Source organism: Mobula hypostoma, chromosome 2 (genome assembly GCF_963921235.1).
Source record: "Mobula hypostoma chromosome 2, sMobHyp1.1, whole genome shotgun sequence".
Taxonomy (NCBI): domain Eukaryota; kingdom Metazoa; phylum Chordata; class Chondrichthyes; order Myliobatiformes; family Myliobatidae; genus Mobula; species Mobula hypostoma.
The window spans coordinates 107,887,095-107,906,456 of NC_086098.1; the positions used below are offsets into that span (position 1 = coordinate 107,887,095).

Here is a 19,362-nt window from a genome sequence, read left to right on the forward strand (position 1 = left end):
CTCCCTGGCCTTTAGCATTATCATGGAAAAGAACAGAATCAGAGAGGACAGGAAAATTTTTAATTGGGGAAGGGCAAATTATGAGGCTATAAGGCTAGAACTTGCGGGTGTGAATTGAGATGATGTTTTTGCGGGGAAATGTACTATGGACATGTGGTCAGTGTTTAGAGATCTCTTGCAGGATGTTAGGGATAAATTTGTCCTGGTGAGGAAGATAAAGAATGGTAGGGTGAAGGAACCATGGGTGACAAGTGAGGTGGAAAATCTAGTCAGGTGGAAGAAGGCAGCATACATGAGGTTTAGGAAGCAAGGATCAGATAGGTCTATTGAGGAATATAGGGAAGCAAGAAAGGAGCTTAAGAAGGGGCTGAGAAGAGCAAGAAGGGGGCATGAGAAGGCCTTGGCGAGTAGGGTAAAGGAAAACGCCAAGGCATTCTTCAATTATGTGAAGAACAGAGGGATGACAGGTGTGAAGATAGGACCGATTTAGAGATAAAGGTGGGAAGATGTGCCTGAAGGCTGTGGAAGTCAGCAAGGTCCTCAATGAATACTTCTCTTCAGTATTCACCAATGAGAGGGTAGCTGATGACGGTGAGGACAATATGAGTGAGGTTGATGTTCTGAAGCATGTTGATAGTAAGGGACAGGAGATGTTGGAGTCATTAAAATACATTAGGATGGATAAGTCCCTGGGGCCTGACGGAATATTCCCCAGGCTGCTCCACGAGGCGAGGGAAGAGATTGCTGAGCCTCTGGCTAAGATCTTTATGTCCTCGTTGTCCACGGGAATGGTACCGGAGGATTGGAGGGAGGCGAATGTTATCTGCTTGCTCAATAAAAGTAATAGGGATAGTCCGGGTAATTATAGACCAGTGAGCCTTATGTCTGTGCTGGGAAAGCTGTTGGAAAAGATTCTTAGAGATAGGATCTCTGGGCATTTAGAGAATCATGGTCTAATCAGGGACAGTCAGGATGGCTTTGTGAAGGGCAGATCGTGTCTAACAAGCCTGATAGAGTTCCTTGAGGAGGTGACCAGGCATATAGATGAGGGTAGTGCAGTGGATGGGATCTACATGGATTTTAGTAAGGCATTTGACAAGATTCCACACGGTAGGCTTATTCATAAAGTCAGAAGGCATGAGATCCAGGGAAGTTTGGCCAGATGGATTCAGAATTGGCTTGCCTGCAGAAGGCAGAGGGTCGTGGTGGAGGGAGTACATTCAGACTGGAGGGCTGTGACTCGTGGTGTCCCACAAGGATCTGTTCTGGGACCTCTACTTTCGTGATTTTTATTAACGACCTGGATGTGGGGGTAGAAGGGTGGGTTGGCAAGTTTGCAGATGACACAAAGGTTGGTGGTGTTGTGGATAGTGTACAGGATTGTCCAAGATTGCAGAGAGACATTGACAGGATGCAGAAGTGGGCTGAGAAGTGGTAGATGGAGTTCAACACGAAGTGTGAGGTGGTACACTTTGGAAGGACAAATTCCAAGGCAGAGTACAAAGTAAATGGCAGGATACTTGGTAGTGTGGAGGAGCAGAGGGATCTGGGGGTACATGTCTACAGATCCCTGAAAGTTGCCTCACAGGTAGATAGGGTAGTTAAGAAAGCTTATGGGGTGTTAGCTTTCAGAAGTCGAGGGATAGAGCTTAAGAGTCGCGGGGTAATGATGCAGCTCTATAAAACTCTGGTTAAGCCACACTTCAAGTACTGTGTCCAGTTCTGGTCGCCTCACTATAGGAAGGATGTGGAAGCATTGGAAAGGGTACAGAGGAGACATACCAGGATGCTGCCTGGTTTAGAGAGTATGCATTATGATCAGATTAAGGGAGCTAGGGCTTTACTCTTTGGAGAGAAGGAGGATGAGAGGAGACATGATAGAGGTGTACAAGATATTAAGAGGAAAAGATGGAGTGGATAGCCAGCACCTCCTCCCCAGGGCACCACTGCTCAATATAGAGGACATGGCTTTAAGGTAAGGGGTAGGAAGTTCAAGGGGGATACTACAGGAAGGTTTTTTACTCAGAGAGTGGTTGGGTGCGTGGAATGCACTGCCTGAGTCAGTGGTGGAGGCAGATACACTCGTGAAGTTTAAGAGACTGCTAGACAGGTATATGGAGGAATTTAACGTGGGGGGTTATATGGGAGGCAGGGTTTGAGGGTCGGCACAACATTGTGGGCTGAAGGGTCTGTAATGTGCTGTACTATTCAATGTTCTATGTATTCCAAACTACAAACAATTACTTCAAAAAAATCCATACATTTCCCCCCGGTTCTTTTGTCAATTATTTTAAATTGCATTCTCTTGTTATCATTCCCCTTGTCAGTGCTAACAGTTTTATTTTAACTTAATGTTTCGCTTGAATGGAAAAATTAAAGGTTTGCAGCTAACTGAGTAATCACGACACCAGACGTTGTTGAGTGTCAATATTTCAGCTGCTCTTGTGCTCCAACTGCTTTTCAAGAACAGCTCTGACAATGTAATTTCGTCCCTGTAGCCAACATTTTGTCATTACATTTTTCTGTAAAACATACTGAAAGGATTCCAACACATTAGCAGTAAACAAAGCTAATCCTATGCATAAATGCAAGCAAGAAAATGCAAGGCTGACTTCGACCTTATACATTCAAGTTTACTGCTGGATCCAGTTATTCTCCTCTTTCTTTAGCAGCCTGGAAGTTTGGTAGTTAAATGGGTACGCCATACACCTCCATTAAAAGAGGAGAATACAAAGCATAGGCTTCGAAAAACAGCACCAACAGTAAGCCATTTCTCTGCCTGAGCCTGCTCTGCTATTCAATACCATCAAGACTAATGTAACTCAACACCCTGTTCTCTCCCCATATCTCATGTCTTTTGTGTCTAGAAATCCCAATTTTTTTAAAATATGTCTAACAAGTCAGATTGATGGCTGACTGTGGTATTAAATTCTCCTGGTTCACCACTCACTGAAAGCTTTAACCTTAAGGCTTATGTATCTTAGGACCGTTCCCCAGTTCTAACCACCACAGTCAAGGAAAATATCACCCCCACCCCCAATCCAGCCTGTCACATCCTGACAGGATTTTATATATTAAAAATCTCCTATCATTCTTCAAACCTCTTGTGAAGATGGGCTTAGAACATAGAACACTACAGCACAATACAGGCCCATGAAACTGTGCCAACTTTTTAAGCTACTCTAAGATCAACCTAACCCTTCTTTCCTACTTAGCCCTCCTTTTTTTCCTATCATCCATGTGCCCATCTAAGAGTTTCTTAAATATTCCTAATGTAGCTGCTTCGACCACCAGCGATGTCAGGACGTTCCATGCACCCACTACTCTGTCTGAAAACCTTACCTCTGACACCTCTGTATACTTTCCCCCAACCACCCTAAAATTATGCTCACTGGTACTGTATTATTCCACTCTGGGTCAAAGTCTCTGGCCATCCACTCACTCTATGCTTCTTAAAATCTTGTATACCTCTATTGTGTTGCTTCTCAAGTTGCAGGGTTGACATCCTCAAGAATCTCCTTCAGGTTCATGTCATAAAAACTCCAATTAATAAATCCATGTTTACTTTGTTTAACCCCTTTGATTTTAAGTGTCCCTTTATCACAATCATTTATAATAAACTCCAGCATTTTCCCTACTTCTGATACAAGGTTAATAGGGCTGCAGGCTTTCCTTTTCTCAGTCCTGCCAAAGGGTGTTGGCCCGAAATGTCCACTGTACTTTTTTTCCATAGATGCTGCCTGATCTGCTGAGTTCCTCCAGCATTTTGTGTCTGTTGCTTGGATTTCCAGCATCTGCAGATTTTCTCTTGTCCCTGCTTTCTATTTCTCACTTTTTACATTTACCACACTCCAGTTTACTGTTCCAACATCTATAGCATTTTGGCAGATGACAACACATCCACTATTTCCATGGCTACATCTTTAAGTAGGCTGGGTGATCAGATTATCCCCACCTTGGAGATTTATTACCCTTCAACTCCATTCATTTCACCAACACTTCCCCTTCGCACATCCCACCAGACCCCTTCCCCCAACCAGCCAGAAAAACTAATTTGCTTCAATTTCTCCTTTTGATGAAATGCTTTCTGAGAAGTCACTTGCATCTTTTTCTGAAAAAGACCAAATCAAAGTGAGCAGGTTGGGGTCAGGATTCATATATCTGACACTTTTAACACTTCTCCCAATCCAAATCTACTTATTTCATGGGTTAGAGCTTCCTCAAACATGACTCTGCCAGGTTTTTTTTGTCAGTGACAATTTTCTTCCATGCTGAAATTCCACTGAATGCTCCTTGACTTCTCAAAGGGATGTCTGAATCTAAATCTTTAATGAACAGCATGTTTCCTCTAGTTTAACAACAGTGCAAATATTTTACTATGATTTAATAGGTATGATATAAATGTTAGCTGGTATGCCATCTAAGTCAAAGAATTTTTGGCTTTGTTACAGTATGGGCCCCCAAATCTTGAGAACTTCCTACAGGGGTACATCCTGACTGGCTGCATCACTGCCTGGTTAGGGAACTGTACTTCCCTCAGTTGCAGGACTCTACAGAGATTGGTGCGGACAGTCCAGCACATTATGTAGATGTAAACTTCCCACTATTCAGGACATTTACAAAGACAGGTGTGTAAAAAGGGCCTGAAGGATCATTGGAGACCCGAGTCACCCCCAACCACAAACTGTTCCAGCTGCTATCATCTGGGAAATGGTACCGCAGCATAAAAGCCAGGACCACCAGGCTCTGGGACAGCTTCTTCCACCAGGCCATCAGACTGATGAACTCACGCTGATTTGAGTGTATTCTATGTTACATTGACTGTTCTATTTATTATAAATTACTATGATTGCACATTGCACATTTAGACGGAGGCGTAACGTAAAGATTTGTACTCTTCATGTATGTGAAATTCAATTCCATTCATAGTAGGTGCTATTCACTAGTTCCGATAAAGGACCTCAAAAAGGGAATGTAAGCAGTTTCTCCTTGCACAGATGCTGTCTGACATCCTGAGGTTTCTAGAACTTTCTGTTACTATTTTAGATTTCCAGCATCCATAGGTCTTTAATTTTCACTTGTTATTTTTATCCAAGGTACGCAATTACTCTTTGCATCAAGAGATGCAGTCTGGAAGAATTCAACGTGGAACACTGCCAGAGGTTCGGAGTGCATGAAGAAAATCCAAAACGTGACAAGTACAGTACACTCAATTCCCAGAAATATGAAATAACCCAGAAATAAGTAATGCACTATAACTTAATGACACCCAAAAATTTAAATATTGGAAGCTTTAATTACATAAAGGCTTGGAGCATTTTCTTTAAAAATAATACAAGTTCCACATAATATAAGGTAAATGAGAGCAGGGGCTTTACAACCACTTTAACAACACTGCTAAAAATGTTGAAGGAAGCAGTGCTCAAATACAAAGCATTCTACAGACTATGACTTAAATCTTGTTTCTAATTGTTTCCATATATAACAAAGACACTGGAGAATCTTCAGTCATTCTGCCTGGAAAGATGTCGTCATTAGTGCACAGAGAACTTTCAAGATAGTTTAGATTCTGATAAAAGGCTCCTGACCAGAAACACTAACTTACAAAATGTGCCCTGCCCTGTAATTTGTTTGTTTTACTTAAACATTTGTTTGTTTTACTTAAACATGAAAAATGTTAATCTAAAATGGTACTTTATATTGCAAATTTCAGGTACACTAACATTGGTCCAAATTAGTTAAAAGCATCAGGCATTTCTCATACAAACAATAACCAATTTGCAGGAATAAATAGCTGCCAAATTGTGAAGGAGCAACATTAGTGACTTTAGCTTGATGTCTTTTAACAATCAACAAAAGAAAATGTCTGACATATAGCTCCTGTTCAAAAACCTAACTTCCAGCAACATCACTTTTTCCCAACACTTATATTTAAAATTTTGTAAACAACTCATAAACATACAATTTCACTGTTATTTGTGCTAAACAGAGTTAAATATTGTAGCACATTAAGTAAGTTAGGACAGGATTAATACAAGCACATGCTGTGGTCTCCATAGAAAGAAAGCATACCCAATTAAAGAAAATTCTAGTAAATTCAACAGAGATGTAACTCCAATGATTAATTGAGCACTTTCCTTTAATTAGGATATCAATGGCATTCTTGTTAAATCTTCTCAGAAATTGTATAAATTCCATATAAAAGGGTGAATTTCATTCCACAAATTATACATGACATTTCACAATATAGCCTTGCTTCAGCATATCACCAAAGATGGGCACAAAGTCTCATCTGTTGTCCTATGTATAGATCTTAGCTCTCTGTAATTCAAGCACGTTTCACCAGGTCAAGTACCAAGTTATAGAAAACTCCATCAGGGAAAAGAAGAATAAAATTTAAGTTTTCATGACCCAAGGCGCAGCATCAATTTCTTTGTGCTGAGACGAAAACAAAATGAATTTCTCTGAAGTTAAATAGAAAGGTTAAAGTCTTTTCTTTCTCAAAGTGGTCGCAGCTTGAAATAATAATTTGCTTTGAAGGATTAGCTTGGTCAAAACTCAGTAGTTTTACAATTTAATTTCTAATGATCGGGGACCCAATTGTACCTCTAAACTGGTCTAGAGCAATTATTTCTGTCCGAAGTCCAATACAATTAACCAGCTTGCTTCTGGGAAAATTCAGTAAAATAGTTGAAAGAAAAATGCTCTCAAAGAAAATGTCTGAACAGTGATCTTCACTGCCCGCATGTAAAGCACTGGATAAGTGGACGGTAAAGACAGAAATCAGACATGGTACACCTGTTTGAAGCTCCCAATTTTCCTTTCACTGGGCAAAGCAACTTAACCTAGAAATGTTATGTAACAATTGAAGCAGCATTAGTTACCGCTTCGAATTTACCAGCATTTATACTTTTGCCCTTCAGTAAAGGTATCAAATCTAATTAGAAATAGATAAGAGTGACAGAAATCATACAAGCTGGATTCAGTTTTTTTTAATCTTCTGTGATAAAGCATTTTTTTTAAACCATCAACCACTGAAAAGGCCATCTGGTAAGTGAAGGATAACGGCAGACAAATGGAAGTTATAGGTTTCTCTGCAAATTACAGGCAAACCCAGCATGACAGTTGTTCAGGTAATGTAAATTCACCCTTACAAAATTCACAAATCACTGCCTAAAATTTTGAGATATAGAATAAAGATCATCTGTGTGGAATTTATGTAAAAAACAAAAAAAACCAAAATATTGCTGCCACATGGATCACTATACCACTTACAAGGAAATCCTGAGGCCAACAATTAAAAGACAAAATTGGTAGCCAATTTTGTAGCACTCTTAGTGGTGCAAATGGCAACCCTACTCGTCACAAGTACAAAATGTCTACGTAATTAATCACACAAAGAAGATTCAAGCATAAAGTAATGTCTTTAATTCACTGTACCAAAGATTCATAAATTGTTTACACTATCAAAGCCATGCTAAATTGACAAAATGGAATGGGACACATTTTGTGCATCTAGCCTTCCACTTCAAAGTTCCACCCAATCTTCAGACAATTCCAAGAACTAGACTGCCAGGTCTCAGTCCTCACTAAGAATTTACATTCACTTGCCTGTGGAAGCACAAATTCTAGAAAATTAGATGTTCTTTTAATTGTTACATATTTCTAGATGAGGGTGCTGAAAATCATTATTTTCCAAATGAAATATCCTTTCAACGTGTTGAACACCACCATGATATTCTCTGCACATGACTTCCGGAAATAACTTAGGAATCTTTTTTCCATCTTTTCACTTCGTAGGTAGACAAAACTCCTTTTCAGTTCTGGTAGCTCTGATGTGAATAAGGTGGCTATTGGTCTGATGACTCCATCACAGACAGGCACAAAGTGCTAATGAGGTAGCGAGGGTGAGCAGTTCAAGGCATTATGCGTTTGTGTATTTGCAAAACATGGGCCATCCAAATAGTTTTTCTTCAATAGGACAGACATGGGTCAGGGATCCCAAATTCTTGGGAGGTACCAACAGTCCCAACGCTGACATCCTAATTATACTCACTGGGAAGTCCAAGTTATCTGTGCTTGGAGAACAGTAGGTCAATTTCTGGCACAGATGACTTAGCCTTCCCAATGAAATCTATAGATTGTGATTAGTACTTCGGTGTTGGGAATGTTGGCCAGGGAGAGAAAACCATTCTGGTTCACTTAACCTATGAGTGGATTTGGCCAATGTTAGATAGTGCTGGTGATATCAACAAGTACTCCAGGATAGCAAGGATCAGATGCTGCCCTTCAAATATTTATTTTAATGATTTGCAGAAGGTTATGGGATGTAAGGTTTGTGGACAGTTGGGCATACTTTAATGAGGACGTTTGGACTCCGCATTAGAACATGAACAGGTTGAACGAACAGCTGAAAACTTGGAAAATAGAGTTTAATATGGGTGTGTGACAATCAAAAAGTTATCAATATGCAGGAAAACCATAAATGAGCGGAGTACAATGGGATTTAGGTGCTTCAAAAACAAAGTTAGCAGGTATATTTGCTTTTAATGCTAAGGTTTGGAGTTTAAAAATAGACTTATTACATCTGGAGTACTCTGCTATACTTTGGTTCCCTTTAATTTCTAAGCCCAGAAGACATTCATAAAGCTAGTTCCCGAAATGAGAGGGCCATCCCATCACCAGCAGCTAAAAATATTAGATCCACATTTTTATAAATTGAAGAGCAATTTTATTCAAACATATCAGATTCTAAAGAAGCATAATAAGATAGATGCTGAGACATTGAAATTAGATCAGGGGGCCAGTTATCTCACAGAAGTTGGTGAATCTCTGAAATTATTGACTTAGGAGGGTTATAGAGGCTGAATCATTGGACATATTTAAAATGAAAGCAGACACATTCTTGAAAGATCAGGGAATTTTATTCTACGTGGAACTGTTGCAGAAAGGAAGCTGAAACCTCAGACAGATCTAACAATAAAGGCAGTGCAGAAATGAAGCCAAGTGCCACTCTCCAGCACCTTGTACTATGTATGTACAAACATTGGGTATACACTGGAATTTCTAGGCCAAAATCCTCCTTTAATATGCAAACTTAGTTGCAAGTTATAAACCTACTTTGGAAAAATCAAAACACAAAGTATCCACCTTCACATACCACAATAAACTTCCCAATCCCATCACCTTCCCTCCTCCCCCATTCTGCAATCCACCTACCCAATTCCAATCATGTTCACTAGCACCATCATCATTCATACTCATCCACATCATCCGTCATACTCATCTGCATCGTCAATGGATTTCCTCCATCAGAAGATTAAAGAGATGATGTCATCAGCTAATGAGTTGGAACTTATTTAATGCCTTTTACACGACAAAGAAAGCCAGAGAACTTCACAGTAAAATTACCAAGCTAAATTTTCCATTAAACCACCCAAGGCCATGAGACATAGGAGCAGAATTAGGCCATTCAGCCCATCAAGTCTGCTCCACCATATCATCATGGCTGATCCCAGATACCACTCAACCCCATATACCTGCTTTCTCGCCATATCCTCTGATGTCCTGACCGATCGATCAGGAAACGATCAATGTTCGCCTTAAATGTACCCATGACTAGCCAGAAGAAAAATTTCCATGGATTCATTGAACTATGGAATTGAGGTCATAATCACATCAGCCTTGACCTCTTGAAGGGAAGGACAAATTGAACGGACCAAATGGCCCACTCCTAATACACATGTTATATCAAAGACAGAAGAGCTACTGGGGCAGGAGTAAGAAGAGAAACGAGACCACGTGGGGCCTCGGGTTACATATGCCTGGTGTCAAGAAATGTACAAGAGGTTTGACCCAAACACAGAGCAGAGATGAGTTAACATTGAGCGATCATTTTAACAATAAACCGCAAAACAACAAGCCACGAGGGGCCACAAAACAAGAGAGAACAGATACGTAACAGTAAGGTGACATGGTAACTGAAGGATAGGGGCAACATGTTGAGGCTGGCTAGTTGAAAGAGTGAACAAGGATTGTGGATGAGAGCTGGGTTTGAACAGGCTGCAGGTGAGGATTTGGAAACGAGTGGCAGGTGACTCCTGTTAGCTGAGTGGAGACTGGGAGGTGCCGTCTGTGCAGGCCTGACACCCGGATAGGAATGGAAGGAGGCAGGTGCAGTGCCATACAACTGCAGAACAATGGAGAACTGGAAGATGAGCATCTCAATGTCACCACTACCCTCCCAAAGCAACTAAAGATGATAATGAAAGTCAGCACTGTGCCCTGGCTTAACTTTTGTAACTTGAAATCTTTTATTTTTACCAAGCCCCGTGGTAATTCCCTCAACAGCTTGAAATACAGGCTCAACCTCCACATCACACTTTTTTCCAACAATAGGATGAACTCCTGAGTCAGTCCACGCAAGTCCAGAAAGCCTAATAATTGGCCACACTGCACCAACAAAAATGCTTCTGTGGATTTTGTGCAACAGAATTGACTCAGCAACATCACACTCCACAGGGTTCTTCAGAATGTTTTCAATATTCATGTGTCTGCTATAAAATCCCTACAGAAATACTGAAAACAGTGATAACCACTTACATTCTGTTTCTTCCTTTCAAGCAGGGGTGATACAGGACTTTGACAGCATTGTTTGCTTCACACAAACGGACTTTAGACTCATTCGTCACAGTGGTACTGGCAACTGCAGTAAAATCACAAATGGGATCGTTGTGTGATCTCACCAGCAGGGTGTCCGAATTCAAAAGCCAGAGCTGCAAACAAAAGAAGAAAAATATATCTGTTACATTCAAACACGGAATCCACCTGGGAGTAAATAAAAGACAGTGGTTACAGATTCTACAGCTTTTTCAATATTGTCATGCTCTGACTGACTGAATTGTGAAAACCCACTTGCCAAGCATCGTATTAACATGTACAGCAACAGTACAACACAGTACAGATCCTTCAGCCCACGATGTTGTGCCAGCCCTTCAACCCGTTCCAAAATCAAGTTAGCCCTTCCCTCCCACACAGCCCTGGATTTATCCTTCACCCATGTGCCTATCTAAAAGTTCCTTAAATATTCCTACTGTATCACAGACCCTTCATCAGGTGTGGAAAGGAAGGGGAAAAAGGCCAGGATAAGCAGGTGTGGAGAATGGAAAGAATATAAGCAGGAAGGTGATAGGTGAAGCAAAGTCCTCCCAAACTCTTCGCCTCACCCATCACTTTCCAGTTTGTACTCTTTCGTCTTTGGCACACCTCCTTATTCTGGCTTCTTCCCATTTCCTTTACAGTCCTGATGAAAGGGCTTGGCCCAGAACATCAACTGTTTATTCCTCTCCATGGATGCTGCCTGACCTGCTGGGTTTCTCCAAAATTTTGGGTGTATTGCTCTAGATCTCTAACATTTGCAGAATCTGTGTTCATCCTGATACTATGTGCATTGCTCCAGATTTTCAGCATCTGCAGCCCCCGATGTCCCTTGGTTTGAAATTGCCTCATGAGGGGAAACTTAACTTTACCACCCGTTTGATGAAGCCTTCTCAGAGTCTTACGTTTCCTCCCCCAATAAACTCTTACCTACTCATCCTTCCCTTAAAAGTCAACCCTTTCCCAGGAATCGGCCTCATGAAAATAAAAAATAAAATGGCAGATGCAACAAAAACAGGAAATATCAGAGGCACTAATCAAGCAGTATCTGAGGATAGACAAACAGAGTACATGTTTCAGGTCAATGGGTGCTAAGGTCAAGGCAGGAGCATTCACAAACATGTTTGCCAAAAGTGACAAACAGCTGAACCAGCTCGGCTTCTTCAGATTCCTGCCACCATTGGAAAAGGCGTTAGTTATTGGAAATTGATCATTGCTGACTCAGAACACCACTGAAGGAGTTACTCAGGGTAATTCCCCAGGCCCAACTATCTTCAGATGCTTTGTCAATGACCTTCCTGGTGTTTACATGATGCTTGCACAATGTTTAACTTAATTCACAGATCTTTAGTAAATGAAGCAACACACATCTCACGAGGCAAGTCCTATCCAACTCTCAGGCCTGGACTGACATGATAACATTCATGTCACAAAAGTGCCTGGACATTACAATCTCCAACAACAGGAAGTCCAACCATCACTACTTGATGTTGCCTGGGATGGAGCTTCCAGTTACTAGAAGAGCCAGGATAGGCTAGGTCTATATTCCCTGGAGCAGAGCAGGTTAAGAGGGGACATGATTGAGGCATATTAAATTATGAGGGCTACAGATAAGGCTGACGGCAGGAAAGTATTCACCATATCATAATTGAGTAAAACTAGAGAACATAGAACATAGAACATAAGGAGTAAGAGATTTAGGGAGGATTTAATTTATGCAGGGAACTTATTTATGCAGAGACTGGCAAGTACATAGCTTGAATGCGGTGGAAGAACCACTGGCAGCATTTCAGAATTGTCTAGACAAGAACTTGAATTGCTTGGACATACAAGGCTTTGAAGCAAACTCAAAATCACATTCAGATTTATGATGTGAAATCACTTGTTCTGCAGAGCAAGTACAGGAAGATGAGATTTGCATAGATGGATGCTGACCCACAATTATGAGCCCAAAGTTCAAAGAAAATGTTATTATCAAAGTACGCATATGTCACTATATAAAACCCTGAGATTCATTTACCTGTGGGCATACTCAGCAAATCTATAGAATAGTAACTATAACAGGATCATTGAAAGATCAACTGGAGTGCAGAAGACAACAAACTGTGCAAACGTAAATATAAATAAATAGCAATAAATAACGAAAACATGAAATAACAAGATAAAGAATCCTTAAAGTTCTGGGAACCTCTCAGTGGAAGGCAAGTGAGTGTAGTTGACCACTTTGTTCAAGAGTCTGATGGTTGAGGGTAGTAACTGTTCTTAAACCTGGCGTTGCAAGCCCTGAGACTCTTGTATCTTCTACCTGATGGCAGCAGCAAGAAAAGAGCATGTCCTGGGAAGCGAGAATCTCTGATGATGAATGCTGCTTTCCTACGACAGTGTCTCATGTAGATGTGCTCAATGGTTGGGAGGGCATTACCCCGATGTGCTAACCAAATCCACTACCTTTTATTGGATTTTCTTTTCAAAGGCAGTGGTGTTTCCATACCAGGTCATGATGCAGCCAGTCAATACACTCTCCACTACATATCTATACAAGTTTGTCAAAGTTTCAGATGTCATGCCAAATCTTCGTAGACTCCTAAGGAAGTAGAGGCGCTGTCATGTTTTCTTTGCAATTATACTTATGTGCTTGGTCCAGGACAGATCCTCTGAAATAGTAACAACCAGGAATTTCAAATTACTAACTCTCTTTACCTCCGATCCTCCAATGAGGACTGGCACATGGACTTGGCCTTGCTGACACTGAGTGAGAGGTTGTTGTTAGGACACCACTCAGCCAAATTTTCAGTCTCCCTCCTATATGCTGATTCATTACCTTTGATTCTGCCCACAACAGTGCTGTCATTAGCAAACTTGAATATGGCTTTGAGGCAGGTCACCATGTTCTTCTTGGGCACCTCTATGATTGAAGTCTGCTTGAAGCAGGTGGGTAGCACACACCGCCAAAGTAAGGGGCTGACGATCTCAGTGAACACACCAGCCAGTTGGTCAGCACAGGTCTTTAGTACACGGCCAGGTACCCCATCCGGGTTGGGGGATTTCCTTGGATTCACCCTCCTGAAGGCAGCCCACATGTGGGAGTCAGATACTGAGATCAAAGGATCATCGGGAGATGCGGAGGTCGCGATGGTTCTGATGGTCAAAGCGACTATAGAAGGCATTGAGGAAGCAAAACCCTGCTGACTCCCATGTCACTTGATTTATCTTTATAAGAGCATTCAAGCCCTGCTACTACAGTCAGGCATTCCTCATTGATTCAAGTTTGGTCTGGAATTTCCACTTCACCTGTGAGATGTTTTTCCAGAAGTCATACTTGCACCTCTTGTAGCATTCTTGGTCTCCAGACTTGAATGTCTCTGATCCGACCCTCAGCAAATTTCAGGTCTCATGGTTCATCCTGGGCTTCTGATTGGGGAAGGCTCTGATGGAAAAGGTAAGGGGCTGAACAATAAGGTATCTGATACGAGGACAGCACAGTGCAATAAAAGGAAGGAAGTGGAGAACTAAGGGAAGAGAAGAAAGGGAGTGAATACTCATCAACTGTCTGGATGAGTGCAACTCCAACAACACTCCACAACAAAGTAGACCTCTTGATTCACATTTCATCTACACCCTAAACATTTATTCCCAAATCTATTGTGGCTGCTCTGCACACCCTGTACAAAATTCACTACAATTACGTAGCTATTCTACCTACAATCTCCACTACAAGGAAGACAATGGAAGTAGGTTCACGAGAGTACCACCATTGCAATTTCCTATCCATGTTGCACACCATTCTGCTGCCCTTCGTCATTATTGGGTCTCAACTAGCAAGTCAGTACAACAGCACCATAGGAATACCTTCAGTTGTAGAAATAGAACAACTCAAGGCAGTTCACTATCACTAGCAATGTTCCAGGTGTTGAAGGGTGCGAGGGAAGAGAAGTGAGTACAGTTACTATCACAAGGGAGAAGGTGCTTAAAAAGCTGAAAGATCTAAAGGTACATAAGTCACTTAGACCAGATGAACTGCACCTAGGGTTCTGAAAGAGGTAGCGGTAGAGATTGTGGAGGCATTAGCAATGATCTTTCAAAAATCATTGGACTCTGGCATGGTTCCGGAGGAATGAAAAATTCAAAATGTCATTCCACTCTTTAAGAAAGGTAGAAGGCAGCAGAAAGGAAATTACAGACCAGTTAGCCTGACCTCAGTTGGTTGGGAAGATGTTGGAACCAATTGTTAAGGACGAGGTTATGGGGTACTTGGTGACACAGGACAAGACAAGACAAATTCAACATGGTTTCCTTCAGGGAGAATCTTGCCTGACAAACCTGGTGGAATTCTTTGAGATTACAAGTAGGATAGATAAAGGGGATGCAGTGGATATTGTACATTTAAACTTTCAGAAGACCATTGACAAGATGCCACACACGAGGCTGCTTATCAAGTTAAGAGCCAATGGTATTACAGGAAAGTCACTGGCATGGTAAGAGCATTGGCTGATTGATATGAGGCAGCAAATGGAAATAAAAGGATCCTTTTCTGGTTGGCTGCCAGTGACTAATGGTGTTCCATAGGGGTTGGTGTTGGGACCACTTCTTTTATGCTGTATATCAATGATTTAGATAATGGAATAGATGGCTTTGTTGCCAAGTTTGCATACAATATGAAGACTGGTGGAGGGGCCGGTAGTGTTGAGGAAACAGGTAGGCTGCAAAAGTACCTAGGCAGATTAGAAGAATGGGCAAGAAAATAGCAAATGAAATACAATGTTGGAAAATGCATGATCATGCATTTTGGTAGAAGAAATAAATGCACAGACTATTTTCTAAGCGGGGAGAAAATCTAAAAATCTGAGCTGCAAAGGGACTTGGGAGTCCTTGTGCAGAATGCCCTAAAGGTTAACTTGCAGATTGAGTCAGTGGTGAGGAAGGCAAATGCAACGTTAGCATTCATTTCAAGAGGTCTAAAATATAAGAGCAGGGATGTGATGCCACTTTACAAGGCACTGGTGAGGCCTCACCTTGAGTATTGTGAACAATTTTGGGCACCTTATCTAAGAAAGATGTGCTGGCATTGGTGAGGCTTCAGAGGAAGTTAAGGGATGATCCGGGAATGAAAGGGTTATTATATGATGAATGTTTAATGGCTGCGGGCTTGTATTCACTAGAATTTAGAAGTTTTGGGGTGGGGGGTGGATTTCACTGAAACCTTTCTAAGGTTGAAAGGTCGGGACAGAGCAGATATGGAAAGGATGCTTCCTATGATTGTGGAGTCTAGGACAAGAGGGCACAGCCTCAGGATAGAGGGGCATCCATTTAAAACACAGATGCAGAGAAATTTCTTTCACCAGACAGTGGTGAATTTGTGGAATTTGTTACCCCAGGCAGTTGTGGAGGCCAGGTTGTTGGGTGTAGTTAAGGTAGAGATCGATAGGTTCTTGATTGGCCGCGGCATCAAAGGTTATGGAGAGAAGCCAGGGAGTAGGGTTGAGGAGGAGAAAAAAAAAGTATCAGCCATGATCGAATGATGGAGCAGACTCGACTTGATAGGCAAAATAGACTAACTCTGCTCCTGTGTCTTGTGGGATATCTTCCTCAGGGCAATGTGGAATGAGCATTGTATGAACTTAAAGAGTCAGCACCATGGGCACTGCCAACAGTACCCACATGCCAATCAGAAAGTGGCAAGAATCCACATACTACCTGGACAGTGTGTTACAGATTCCAGTTTCCATGCTTGTCACTAAAAATCAGCATCAAGTTGAATTTCTATTGCACTAAAACCACTCTGCAAACTAACATGCCTCAGTTTTAATCAGTCCACCCTACTCCCAATCCTCCCTGACACCAGTGACCAAATTTAGGAAGCAAAGGCGATGATGGGAAATCGCATAAAATGAAGTTATGAATTTAAATCTCAATGCGAATTGTACCCTTTGGTGGGAGAGCATTAGAGAAAAAAGTAAACAGTAACTATTTTAAAGACAAGCAGTTCACCAGCACCCATTGGAGAAATGAAACTGTCAGCCCTCTCCAATGTCCTGCCTAGACAGACCCAAGATCACTGAACAAATGACCTTTTCCTCAAGAAGAGTCCAAGCCACTCAGCAGGGTTAGCCATGATAGTCAGTTCTTTGCTGTCTTTACAGGATGGGCAAAAACTCCATCTTCCATCATAATCCAGATTACAAAATACAAAAGTAACACAAGTAGGCATTGGATAGCAAAACAAAATGCAGTTGTAAGGGGGAGTAAAACTACTCAAAGATCTTATATTCAGGATTGATTGAGTTTTAAACCAAGCAGTGAGCTATGTCTGAAGTGCTTGACAAGATTTGCAAACATACATATCTACCAGCAGATTTTATGAACTAACAATTTAGTCACACTTAATAAATGTTATGACTCACATCACTATTAATTGGCAATGTTTCCTTACTGATTCTCTAACTTTTAAATGTCAAATTCTACATATAGGGTTATATATTAATAAGATCAAATAAAAAGCTTTCCACAGTCATCAGCCTCAGATTTTTACAGCTGAATTCTCAAACACACGCAACGTACTGGTTCTTCAATGTAACACAGACAAAACGCTGGAGGAACTCAGCAGGCCAGGCAGCATCTAGGAAAACAGTACAATCGACAGAGTTTCAGCCCGAAACGTTGACTGTACTATTTTCCTGGATGCTGCCAGGCCTGCTCGATTCCTCCAGCATTTTGTGTGTGTTGCTCGGATTTCCAGCATCTGCAGATTTTCTCTTGTTTGAGGTTCTTCAATGTGATTTTTGGTGCTTCACCGATCACACTAGCATGATGAGCAAACACTGCAGAATTACCAGTCGGACAAATTTCTGTCTGGGTGTTACAACTTGCTGGAGACCCCAAGCTAGAGGAGGGTGGATCCTCACAAGGAAGGATTCTACACAGTCAAACCGTGAGTCCTGTGGGCCTCCTCAGGCAAAGAAACTTCCTGTCATTATTTAATCTTTCCCAGCTCTGACAAAGGGCTTCCAACCGAAAGCAATATATAGAGTTTCACAAATACTGCCTGAACTACTCAGTGTTTCCAGTATTTTCTGTTTTTTATTGAAAAGATTCCTTCACCAGTTCTTAGTCAGGAAATGGCTGGTGGGATACAAGGCCAGATTAAAAATAGAAGATGAATAATAAAAATAAGTGGGAACCAATCAAGGTTTCCACATAATTGGGCATAAGGAGGAATAAAATATCAAGCAAAAGATTGATAAGAAACTATCCCAAGTCCAGAGCATCACATCAGAATGAAAGAAACATACTTGGGTACAAGAAATGAGTAAGAAGAGAGAACTCATCTCCTGGTTCAAAAGTCTTCAATAAGAATTCCCCTGACCCACCAATGTCTAAAATATTTGTCCATGAAAACAACTCACATATGAATACCAAATGCTTCATAGGAAATAAAGCCCATGGGCTAAGAGAAGCTGATTAACTGATATAACTGACTGTCAAATCAGATGTGACCGCAACCCGATAAATAGCAGCAAAAATAACCAATAACCTAATCAGCGCGAAAATAAATGCACTCACTGCTTAGCTGCAATTTTAAAATACGCTGAGACAAGCAATTCATATAAAACAGCAATTTAAAAAAAAATCACTTAATATATTTTGCCTGAATTCTCTTCAGCATTCATCTTGGTTCCTCACGGAGGCTAATAAAAGTTATAATGATGCAAGAGTAAAGGCAAACAAAGGCTTATATTAATATTATTTACTTGCATAGTTCATATTTTGCCTCAGAAGCCTAACGTCAGCTCACATAACTGAGCTCAAAGTCATTTCCCTTGTTGAATTTAATAATATCAAAAGCAGCCTTACTGCCACTCTTTACATTGAAAATCAGAGCTAATTGTCCACAATCAAGATTCTACCAACAAGTAATGCAGCACTTCCAGCCCACCGCCAATAATCTCCTAACTGCATTATCAGGTTCATTAATTTTAAATAAAAAAGTTTCCAAAAATAATTCATTGTTTAAATGAGTCAGTTTTTCCCCTTGTTTTGTTTGTTGAGAAAGCAATGTCTAAATACACTGACTTTATGTGTACATGCTATCCTTTCGCTTTATTTTTCAGTGTTCTTCTAGGCAGCCATTACTCTGGAAATCAAGTCCCAAATTGGGAGTTACCTCCCTTAATTTAGTGAAGCTTGAACTAGACCTGATCATACAACTCACTTTCAGCTTAAGGTACTATTGGGTGCTACGTCAGCCTAACAATCTATTTTCAACTTTGGTAACAGATGTTTCTCAATGTTATGCATTAATTCATAAATGCTTTTCTAAAAATTTAGTTGTTCATTTTAAATTCCACTGCATTCCCTATACAACCTGTATTTACAAAATGAAAATAATACTCCCAAAACAAAGTCCCCCTGCCCACAAGTTCAACTCCAGGCTTCACAAACTGTCCAGAACACCTCCTTACTCAGCAAGGTACACTGTATATCAAATACGAACTCCCTGGAAGAGACAACTGCTTAATCAGAACAATTCCAGAGGAGATCCATAACTGCAGGCAGTAACATTGATTTACTGTAAAACCACAATCTTGTTTTACAACAATACTTACAGTTTAATTTATTCTTAATTCCTCATTCAATACCTCAATTAGAAGGTCTGTGCTGCTAAGATATACAAAAGCATCATTCTGAAAAGTTTGAAGTTCAAGTAAA

General features: G+C 40.9%; 1 protein-coding gene across 1 annotated transcript in view; it reads right to left on the reverse strand.

The window, feature by feature from the left end:
• ube3d (ubiquitin protein ligase E3D) overlaps nt 1-19,362 on the reverse strand; it is a 185,576-nt gene that overhangs the window by 126,290 nt on the left and 39,924 nt on the right. The window contains exon 8 of the mRNA XM_063040347.1: nt 10,603-10,775. Coding sequence (XP_062896417.1) covers nt 10,603-10,775 — 173 coding nt within the window. The remainder of the gene's footprint in view (nt 1-10,602; nt 10,776-19,362) is intronic.